Source organism: Echinops telfairi, unplaced genomic scaffold, assembly GCF_000313985.2.
Source record: "Echinops telfairi isolate 266 unplaced genomic scaffold, ASM31398v2 ScPeMD7_7473;HRSCAF=8511, whole genome shotgun sequence".
Lineage (NCBI taxonomy): Eukaryota > Metazoa > Chordata > Mammalia > Afrosoricida > Tenrecidae > Echinops > Echinops telfairi.
In genome coordinates this window covers 6240860-6252763 of record NW_022111377.1, presented here as the reverse complement: position 1 = coordinate 6252763, position 11904 = coordinate 6240860, and the positions used below count along the sequence as shown (strand labels likewise).

At 40.9% G+C, this 11904-nt stretch overlaps 1 protein-coding gene across 1 annotated transcript in view; it reads right to left on the bottom strand.

The window, feature by feature from the left end:
- Positions 1 to 11904, bottom strand: part of ITIH5 (inter-alpha-trypsin inhibitor heavy chain 5) — a gene marked incomplete at its 5' end in the record, with an annotated part of 125102 nt that overhangs the window by 82372 nt on the left and 30826 nt on the right. The window contains one exon of the mRNA XM_045285585.1: positions 996 to 1159. Coding sequence (XP_045141520.1) covers positions 996 to 1159 — 164 coding nt within the window. The remainder of the gene's footprint in view (positions 1 to 995; positions 1160 to 11904) is intronic.

The following is an 11904-nucleotide window of genomic DNA, read 5'->3' as shown; positions in this document are numbered from 1 at the left end:
TAAGGCAGAAACCTGTCAAAGGAGGAAATTCAAATACTTCCCTGTCAATGAGTCATTACTGCTAGGAGAGCATTAAAGTCAATTGGCATCGCATAGTCCACAAACACAGTGTTGTATATTCCATTATGGAGAGTAGCAACTGGTGTCTTACATCTAAGGTGCAATTCAACTACTGGTCTCTCCCTATCCAGAGCAAAGATAAGAGCAGAAAATCAACAACTCATGGAAACAAAGGGTTAGTGCAAAGGATTAATAGACCACAAACGTCCATGACCCCGAGACCAGAAGAACTAGATAGTGCCCAACTACCATGGCTGACTACTTTGAAAGAGATCACAAAAGAAAGTCCTAGACAGAATGAGAGAAAAATGTGCAACAACAATCTTTTTTTTTTAAGTCCAGCCTACCAGTCTAATAGTGACTAGTGGAACCCCCAAGACTATGGTCCTTATTTGACTCCCTTCAGGCCTGAGCTGAACTCACCCCTCTCGCTCATTTTCAGCCTCTAGGGAGGTCTAGAAGATGAGGTATGTATGCCTTAGAACAATTCATCATAGGAGATCAAAAGGGTCACATTTACTTACAGAAAAAGCTCGGATGGTAGGAAGGGATATAAAAGATGGACTAATAAAAATGGTAACAGGAAGAAAGTGGGAAAAGGGCTATTACATTGTGGGGATTGCAATCAAGATCACGTGTCAAAATGTACATGAATTGTTGAATGGAAAACCAGTTTGTTTTGTAAAATTTCACCCAAATCACAATAAAAAGTGTGTACACACACACACACACACACACACACTACCAAAGGTAGAACACTTGCAAGACCTAGAAAAACCAGGCAGTCCTATTAAACTTCAACTCTCAAAGGCTTCACTGTATCATATATTCTGGGTTGTAATTTCTCGTAGCCAAAAACTGGCTGGCAGACCTCCCATCATCTCGGCATGACCCTGGCCACCCTCCACAGATGGCTCCGTCCAGGGCGTCCCTACATAGTGAAGTTGGTGATGAAGGCCGCAGCTGGAATCTGCATCTGGAACTCAGCATCCTGGTCCTCCGAAGCTCTATTCAGCACTCTGCAGGAAACCGTCGTGAAGGAATACCGGGAAATGATGGTCGACTTCACGGAAAATTCTGTCATCAAGGGTTTGGTTTTCTGTGGGAATTAAGACACAATAGTCAATAAATAAAACACACCATTCTCAGTGATGTGTTCAGCTTTCGTGATGAACAAACGAGACAGGCTCTCGGGGGTAGTTGTGGATTTTCCTTTTTCCCCATAAGCAAACGATTCTTGAATGTGGGAACCTTTGGCATCTGATTCCTTTCTTTCCTTTCCCAGATTTCCCCATGTCTTACTACCCCCACTTGTAAAACAACCTCGATGCAACAACTAATTCTTGTTCTAGCAGCAAATCTTTTAACCTAACTCAAACAAATGAACACAGTGAAAATTTCCACTTTAGCAACATTCTCGGTTTTATAAGTATATTAAGTCTATCATTCTTTTCTGCTATAAACTACGAGATCACATTTATAGGATCACTGGATTTATTGAAATATCAGAGCACACCTAAGAAAATTCTCATCTTTTCTAATTTATTTCAATATCCACTCAGAAGAACTGTAAGCGAGGGTGATGCCATCTACAATCACATTTGTACCACAGGACCAGTAATTGATGCAAGAAAGGATTCGGGGAATTAAAACTTAGGAAAAACAGACAGTCTATATTGGCGCTAATGAGGAGCTTCCCAAATGCCTATGATAAGGGTAGTAGCTAGATGATATGAGTTTAGGAGCTCCTTAGAACTATTGTTCTTGCCTTCACAGTAGCACTACCCTTGTAGCAGAAGCTTAAAGAAGGAAAACTCCCATGAGGAAGGTCACTGCTGAGCGATTGCCTCACCCCAGGAACTGGCTCCAGAATCTATAGGAATTACCGCAGGATAATTTGGGTGTTTTTATTCTCATGGCACAGCTAAAAGAAAGTCAAGTTCACAGAGTTTGCCTATGAAGGGGCTTCAAAACCTTTGTAGAAACTTTCTACTTTCTTTTCATTCCATTTTTCCATGAGCTTGCAAAAACCTCTCCTATTTGCCCGAGCCAGCAAACAGTAGGTTTGGGGTTTTAAGTCAGTCCCACATGCTCCAAATGCCATGATTTTCACCCTCATGCTGTGCTGCCTGTCAGCCTCTAGTGGGCTTTTCTTACTCATCTCTGTGCAGTCCAACTCCAGCCTGGTCTTCGGCACACATCGGCCTCTAAGAAATGATTGTTGAATGCAACTTGGCTGCTCTGATAAGCTTCTACTCTCTTTCATTGGTACCGTGTCCTCTGTGTTCCAGGTTTATTTCAACCCTCGCTGATTTTATAAATGTATGTCAGTACATAATTGTGATATATAAGGATGATAATAAATCCCATTTCAAAGGCATTACCATACAGGATTATATGTTTTTAAATATTTACTCAAACCATGTGAGTCAAATCATGATCTGCACAGTCTACCAGAAAAAGCTTAAGAGGTATTTATATGATGTATTAGGAAAGTAGATCTGAGATTTACTCTGTACAATGCATGTCAGAGAACACCCGCAAGAGGGTGCGCTGCAAGGCTCCAAGCCAAACACACGAGTGAAGCCAGAGATGGGTGGGGTGCTGGATGTGAGGTCGAAACACTATTCCTCTTTGTGGCAGAGTTTTCATTCTTGGTGACTCAACAGGATAAAGACACAAGGGAACATGTTTACGGAAAGCATGAGGAGAATGTGTCTCTTTCTTAGAAAGTTGGAAAACTCTAAAGTTAAGTTTAAGTAGAATGGATTAGGGAAAGGGTGGGGGGAGAAGAATATTTGAAAGATGTTCACCTAAGAGTGGAAATAAGCTCCTTGATTTGATTGGTGAAGGAACTGTCTCAAAGCAGTGGTTCTAAGCTCAGTACCCAGACCAGGAGCATCAGCATTACCTAGAACTTTTGCACCAAACCTACTGCTATTGAGTTTACTGTGACTCACTATGACCCCATAGCAATGAGTAGAATAGCTTAGCACATTGCACTACCAGGGTGCCTATGGAAATTTGGTTGTTGATATTGTTAGGTACCATCAAGTAGATTCCAACTCAAGTGACCCTATGTACAAGAGAACAAAACACCATACAGTCCTATGTCATCCTCACAACCGTTCTTATAAGTGCACTGCAGCCACTGTGCCAGCCCGTCACTTCAAGGGTCTTCCTCACTTTTGATGCCTCTCCACTTTAGCAAGTATGATGTCCTTCTACAGGGACTGGTCTCTCCTAATAACATGTCCAAAGTATGTGAGACAAAGTCTTGCCATCCTTATCTCTAAGGCGCATTCCAGCTGGACTGCTTCCAAGACAGATGGCTTTGGTCTTTTGGCAGTTCGTGGTACTTTCAGTAGTCTTCACCAACATCACAGCTAAAATGTATTGGCTCTTCTTCGGTCTTCCTTCAGTCAATGTCCACCTTTCACGTGCATATGAAGGGATTAAAAATACACTGGCTTGGGTCAGGCACACCTTAGCCCTCAAATAACATCCTTCCTCTTCAACACTTTAGAGAAGTCTTGTGCTGCAGATTTATCCAATATAATGCATTGGAAACTCAGTAGAGAGATGCCTCTTCTTGGACCCCATGCCAAACTTACAGAATGAGAAATTCAGGTGACATGGCCCAGTAGTCTGTGCTTCAATAAACCTTCAGGTGATCCTGGGCTCAGATGTGAGAGCTCCTAGTGTTAACATGGGAGCCCTGGTGGTGTCGTGGGTGACTGCTCAGGGGCTAAGGGCATAGTTGGAAACCTCAGGAAACAGATGAGGCATTCTATTCCCATAGAGATTTACAGCCCTGGAATCTCACCGGGGTACATCTACTCGATCTTATAGGGTCACTATGAGTCTGAATCAACAGAGAGAGAGTCTTGGTGATTAAGCCGTCAGTGCTTAACTGAAAGGGCGATAGCATGACCCCACCAGTTGCTTCGTGGGAGAAAGATGGAGCGGTCTGCTTCCATAAAGATTTAGCCCTGGAAACCCTGTGGGGCAGTTCTACTCTGTCCTTTAGGGTCACTATGAGTAGATAGCAAAGGTTTGGGGGTTTTTTGGTGGGGGGGGTGTTTCTTTGTTTTTAAGACACATGATGAAGTGGCTCTCCTCATACTTCTTCATCTATTAATCAAGATGTCATAATAAATGGCTAAGATTATGTGTTTCTGAGAGCCATGAGGATCTAAGACGAAGCCAAAAATAAGAAATAAAACCTTCGAAAATGTTTTAATTGGGGTTTTAAGAAAATGTTCCTGAGGAGCTGACATCAAGGGTCCAAATAGAAAGCGAATGCTTAAAAAATAATGATGGTAACATATGCTTGATCCAACTGATGGATGGATTCTTATAAGAGCTGTACGAGCTCCCAATAAAATGATCTTAAAAAACAAGAAAGAAAATGTTCCTGAAATCTGAAATAAATGCATTGTAGAATATTCGCTCATGAAATGTCGTCTCTTTACAACAAAATCTCTCTACTTAGAAGTGATTTGGATTAAATAGGAGATTCCATAAGTGGTTAGCCCAAAAGTTTGCTAAATTATCGCATTAATATTTTTTAATTTAGGAAATAATATTAATCCAGGAAAGACAATGGGAATTAAGTTGAGGATTGTAATGATAAGGATCTTAGAAGCATAGCAACCTGTTGGGCTTTTGAAAACTGAAATATATATCTCATCATCTTGAAGCAAAAAGGATGTTAAAGAAAATAAAATCATGCATTGAGATAAAATGTGTATGTTATCTCTGGAAATGTATTTTCTTCCTAAAGTACCCATGCTTAAACAGATCCTTACTAGTTATTTCAAACTCTAGTCTAATCTTCATCTCTATACATTTTGTTTGTGTTTTAAACTAGATTTCTGCATATTAAAATGCCTTTGAAGTTTTCTGAAAGAGTTTACAGTAACAATTAAAGGAAAAATATATATATATAACAAAAAAGAAAAAAGACATCCAAGCCTATTCCCTCACTTTACCAGTACAAAATCTGTCCAGAAATCTCAAACAACTGATCCCAATTCTCTTTCATAAAAGGATCCCAGAGACAGCCTGGTTGTCCAATGTCTTCCACACCGAAGTTTGTTAGATAAGCAATAAATGTATACAATTATAAAAACTACACTAACTACAATTCAGTCTTTGCTGATTTAAAACTCAGTTGTGAGTGACTGTCGTCCTCATTCCATTCTCAACATTCCAGACAGAAGACAATGAATTCAATCCACTCCGGCCTTTGCCACATTCTGACATTTTCTAGAACTCTCATCTATCACCTTGTGGCTTAACTCTTTACATGAAAGTAGAGTGTTCGTGGCGTACTCCACATGAAAACAGGGCAAAGGGAGAATGCTGAGTATCCCGTCCCCATGTTCAATCAGCGTCAGTTTACTGCTCTAGCTAGGTAGCGTTCCAAATGTACATTTAGCCCTTTGAAGTACACAGTCCTTGCCCAGGACTGTTTAAAAATTAAAATAAAGGTTCTGTTTTACTTGATACACATAAGACTATTTTGGATGTCATGCTGATTTGTTCTTATTTAGGAGATAAGAATTGTAATCTCACCAAATGGTGTGAAAATGTGAAGCCATGTGACAAGACCCTGAGTAACTAGCTCTTACAATACCTTCCATTTGCTTTAAGGGAAGATTATAGATGTTGCCAAATTTTCCACACTGTTACATTAAGGCTATGAAACATCGTTTATAGGCCCAAGAGGCCGGCTGAGAAAAGATTCAGGAAACTATTTTGGTTTTACTGCTCTTGCTCAGTGACTGTTTTCCCAGGGGAGCCACTGTTACAGCTCACAGGCCAGGGCCTTTTCCTCTCCATTCTAGCACTCATCTCTATGGGAAGGTAATCCAAAAATTATTGCTCCAAAAGTCATTTAAACAAAAATATCAAACTGTGAAGCTGCTGTTTCTCCACATAGCCTCCATCTCGGTCAATACGCTTCTGATGTGAGTAGCTTCCACCCCTCTCTTGCTTCCCTGAAGAATTCTACGCACTTCAATTTACATCCCATCCACACGGAAGTTTGGGCATTTTCAAGAGACTCAAATTGTGATCCTTTTAAATGTTCTTTGAATTTGGGGAACAACAACAAAAAGAAGTCTGCAGATGCAAGATCAGGATAGTAATGTGGATGGGGTAAAGGCTTCCTAAGAAATTCTCCTAAGGCCACCTTTGCCATCCTTGAAGAGTGAACAGGCATATTGTCATGTAGGGGGAAAATTCTTTGGCACAATATTCCGGGCCCAATTCTCAGCAATGCAGTTTTCATTTTCTTAAAACTTCTTCATAAGTCCCCACGATTATCCTGTGTCCTTCTAGAAAATCTATCAAGATGGCAATGACCTTCTGAGCTGACCTCTGTGCCTAGAATTTAATTGGCCCTGTAGAACCCCTTGGAAGCCACTCCTTTGATGAAGTATGTTTTTAAGGCACCCTTATGAGATTAAGTGTATTACAGAGAGTACTTGTCTGTAGCCATCCCAAACTGATAGCAGAGACATGTTTAAACACATTTTGTTCTGAATAAACCCCTCCATGTATGAACTAAAACCCTAGTAACAATATGTTTTTTAATTTTCCCATGTGTGTGTGTGTATGTGTGTGTGTGTGTGTGTGTGTTACAAAACAAATAAGGGCTATAGAGAATTATACTTCTTAGATCTAACCAATCATAATGAGGATCTATTTTCTGAATCTGAAGACTTAAGAGTCATAGGCGCATGAGACAACTCTGTCCTTTGGCCTAATATAGTTCCAAAAGTTTAGGTTCTACATCCTAGCCTAGTGAGCAGCATGTGGGTCCTTGAAAGCTTTCGAATGGCCATCTAAAGTACAACTATCGGTCTCTACTCATCTGGAGCACGAGAAAGAAATCATAAAACCAAGACTCATAGAAGGAATCCGCCTACAAGACTGTCCACGTGAACCATGGCCTCCTTGACCCTGGCAGCAGAACTAGGTGATACGATACAGCGGTCAAGGCCAAGAACTAGATGGTATGATGCGCGGTCAAGGCCCGTTGCTCTGATCAAGACCACAGTAGATGCATCCTGACAGAAAGAAAACAATGTGGAACAGAGCAAAAATCCAGACTTACTGACCCATGGAGAAAGTAGGACTTCCTGAGACTATTCCCTGAGATGTTCCTTGAGGCCAAGGGTCTTCAAACTACAGCCCTCGGGCCACATGCGGCCCACTGAGGATATTTATCCAGGCCGCTGGGTGTCTTTGCTCCATTTTGTTTTTTTCTTCAAAAGAAGATATGTGCAGTGTGCATAGGAATTTGTTCACAGTTTTTTTAAAACTATAGTCCGGCCCTCCAACGGTCTGAGAGACAGTGAACTGGCCCCCTGTTTAAAAACTTTGAGGACCCCTGCTTCTAGGCTTTTACCTGAAATAATGCCTTCAAGTCATCTTTTAGCTAAATAGTACGTTAACCCATAAAGCAACAAATGTCCCCCTTGACTAATGGGGTAGAGTGTGTGAGTGTGTGTGTGTGTGTGTGTGTGTGTGTAGTCAAATAGAGAACAAATACTCTAAAACAATAACGAGAAGGCTGGGGGTCTCTGAGCTTAAATTAATGGGAACAAAACAACTGGAAAACAGATATAATGAGAATGCTGATACAATATGAAGAGTGTAACCAATATCAGAGCCGTATTTGTAGAAAAGATTGACTGGGAATCTGTTAAAAATGCATGGATTGAGATTTTGAATCTTGAACATTAAAAAAATACAATTCTTCAGAAAATAAAATGATGAAGAGTCATCGTTTACTAAGTGGTGTTCTAGTCTTCCGTCCGTGCAGGGGAATCCAGGGTCCACAGAGTTATCTCTCACAACGCTTCAACTTGTAAGGAAACTACAAACGCAACATGGGAAGATGCAAGACAATATAGTCACCTAATTGCTTATGAACGCTCAGAGTCTCCATAGTTTACAACAAAGAGAAATATAAGGATCTATCACAGTAAAAGGTTTTACAACAGTTGTAAGATCTGTATATGGTGAAAGAAAATAAAATGGACTCCTGAAAACACAAAAGATTGGATGGACGGATGGATGGATGGATGGATGGATGGATGGATGGATGGATGGAACGAACAATGGAAAGACCGGCACATTAAACAATAGTCAGAGAGCACAACATTCATCCAACAGCACAGAACTTTGAGTGGGAGAGGTGCGTGAGCATTTGCCACAAAGGGAAGGATGTAAAACAGTGGTCTCAATTTTTCCCAATGCAAGGTTCTTAAAAATCCAGCATGCTTTCCATATTTATAGTTAGGAAATTATTCATTTTGGAGTGTCAACTGGAAAATTGGGAGCCAAAACAAATCTTTCTGTGACATAACATAATTTCTTCATTATTTTTCCTATAAAGGCTAACCAGATGGAAAAGGAGTTTGAGGCGGGGAGTGTCTTAATTAGCTGCTCAAGAGACCAGAGGTTTATGTATGACTCATGTGACTCACTTACAATCAAGTTGCCAAGAGATGGCCTGAATTACCCAAAATGCTGTCTGGAAAAGTCACTGAGAAATGTGTGGGACATGCAATCACCAGCACCCAGGCCTTAATGCCTCTGCCCAGATTAACCTTGTGCTGCTTAGTTCTGGTCTGATGGCATGTTAGTGACCATTAGAACAAATTACTTTGGAGGGTGTAGAGAATGTTAGAAAGAAGCTCATTCAGCCTCCTTCATTTCATAGAGAAGGTTGTAGTTTGGTAGCTAGTAACACCTGGTTTACTGGTCCCTTCTGTTTAAAAAAAACTTTTAAAATAATAATAATAAAACAGCATAGCCCATGGCATTACTAGAAGGCGGAAGCTTAGGACAAAGACAATTTGCCCAGTGAGGACTGTAAAAAAAGTGATAAATAAGTGACTGATTTAAGGGGGAAATATCCCAAGTCAAAAACAGAAAGGATGTTTATAGTTTACAAAGAGACCTAGAAAATGGATAATTAGGTGATTAAAAAAATGTGCACACACACAAAAGAATGGTAGCCCTAAAAAGCAATTCACAGAGAAACCACTCAGAATGGCCAATGAACTGGGGTTTAAAAGCCCAACCTCAGTAGTCAGGGGAATGCAAATGAAAGCAGCGATTACTTTATACTCAGGCGCTGGTAAATCAAAAAGAGGGATTGTAACTATGGGTGGCAGGAATGTGGAGTATTCAGCATTGTTGACAGGAACGGGGATTACTACAGAGAGTATTAAAATAATAGTCTCTGATAAACATCTATCAAAATTAATAATGTATATGCCCTCTGAGCCAGCAATCTGCCTCCTGAAAGCCTTGGTCATAGAGTTAAAAGCACTACCATAATAGAACAAACAAAAAACTTCATTGCAGCAGTGTGTTAAGGGCAAAAAAACTGGAAACCAATCAAATATTAATCAATAGTAGAGTCCTTAAGACGTTATTGTGTGCCAGCATCAAGGAATACTCAGTCATTTCAAAAATATGGATATCAGGAAAGGTACTATTAAGCGAGGATAACAAGGGATCCAAAATAGTTATTATTGAGACAGAAGTTTGGTATTTTGGTTAAAATCCTGAACTCAGAAACCAGATTACTGCATTTCAAATCCTCAGTCTACCTCTTCTTGCCAACTGTGTTGTCTTGGTCAAATTGTTCAGTCCTCCTGAAACCTATTTTGTTCATCTGACAAATGCCACAAAAAAGAGGCATTTATTACAATGTTTGTGGCAGTTACATGATCTGGTGTCAATTTGGGACGTAAAAAGATTAAGAGTAAAGGGGTGGACTCTACTCTGTTGATCAGATTCATAGCCAATGAGACCTCTGTGTGGGCATGGCTTTCTCCTGAGAATTCTGGGAACTCTTGTATTTTTCTCCTTGGAGGCGGGAAACACTTCTCTTTCTCGGCTCACTCCCCGAGACACACTCTACTGACAAGACACATGGCACTATGCTGGTAGAACCCGTGCCCTGGGAACTGGAGAAGCCACATGAAGACCCCTGCCAGTGCTGAGATGCCAACGCCACTGGACCCAAAGACTTTCTACCCACTCGCCTGTGATCGTTCTGCATTCAGCATCGTTGCATGTGTCTCGTGAGTCTGAAGAGGACTTTACATATTGGTATCGGACATATGGGCTAATATAGGACTCATGGGCTTGGACTGGACTGGGATGGGATTGCTTTCTTAATGTACAATTACCCTTTATATAAAACTCTCTCTTACACACATATGAGTTTCTGTGGATTTGTTTCTCGAGTCTACCCAGACTAACACAATATTCAAAAGGCATTTATGTCAAGGGTAATTGAGTGTGACTTGCAAAACACTTAAAACAATGTCTAGCACATAGAAAGTATTCAATAAACATTATATGATCCCAATGTTTTAAAACAAGGGTCCAAATCTCACACACAACAAATGTACGTGAGTTTCCCCCATCACCTGGCACTGCGTAAGTTTTCTCATTGACACTCACCAGTGGGATATAATTTGCTTATTTGTCATTTTGGATTATCTCTAGCCCCTTTTAGATTTTGAACTCTATGAAAGAGAGGACTTGGGGGCAAGGGGATCCTGTTTTGGTCATTGCTGTATCCTCAATGCCAAAATCAGTGTCAGGCGGGTCGCAAGCCTTCAAAGAGTCGGTGCTGAGAAATGAATAAATATATGTGTCTCGTTCCCCACAGCTCTCTCACATTTGTAACACTTTGCATGTTTTGTGAGCCAACGCGCTGACTGCCTTTTTGCTGGACTGTCTTCTCAAGCATGTTTGTAGAGTGCCTAGTTTTGGAAGACAGAGGTATTGCCAGAAAAAAAAGGCAAGTTTTGCTTGTTTGTTGTTTTACTGTCCAGCACAATAAAGATAATATTTGTACCCAGGGATAAAGGCCTGGCTGGGTGAGTGTTCATGCTAAAATTGTCATGTTCCTTGAGTGGATATTTATAGACTGTGACCTATAGGGCAACTAGCTGTGAGTCAAGGCGCTCTTTGCCTCGCCAAGGGGAGCCTGGAAATAAAGGAATGGCATAAATGCGGAGACTCTGGCTGTTGCTATACGTAGCGAATTGCCCTTTGTCTCTGACCCAGGAGGCACATGTCGTCTGCCAACATCCATACAACAGGCTAAAGTATTAGCTTCTAAGTAGGCTAAGGACCTCAGACCTTTTACAATTCTTGACACATATGTCTACTTGTATATGTTTGCCTATGACTATACAAATACAGAGATCAACGAAGAATGAATACTGGGGGCAGAAGGGCGAGTAGGGAGGACTGGGGAAAGAGAGAAGAAAAGAAACAAAACAGAAAATGAAAGACGTGAAAAGAGCTAGCCAAAGTAAAGCTGGTGATGACTGAGATCACTGTAATGATAACGGAACTGAGTCCAACTCTCCATCCTACAGGATGGAGCAGAACTGGCCCACAGGGATGGCAGGCTGTAATCTTTTTTTGGGGGGGTGATACTTTTCTTTTTTTTAATCATTTTATTGGGTTCATCCAGCTCATATCACAGTACATCCATCTATCCATTGTGTCGAGCACATTTGTACATGTGTTGCCATCATCATTTTCAAAACATTTTCTTTCTGAGCCCTTGGTATCAGCTCATCCCCCCTTCCCCCCCTCCCTCCTTCATGAACCCTTGATAATTTATAAATTATTATTATTATTTCATGTCTTACACTGACCGATGTCTCCCTTCACCCACTTCTCTATTGTCCATCCCTCAGGGAGGGGTTATATGCAGATCATTGTGATCAGTTCCCGCTTTCTCCCCCACCTTCCCCTTCCCCTCCTGGTATTGCTACTCTCATTATT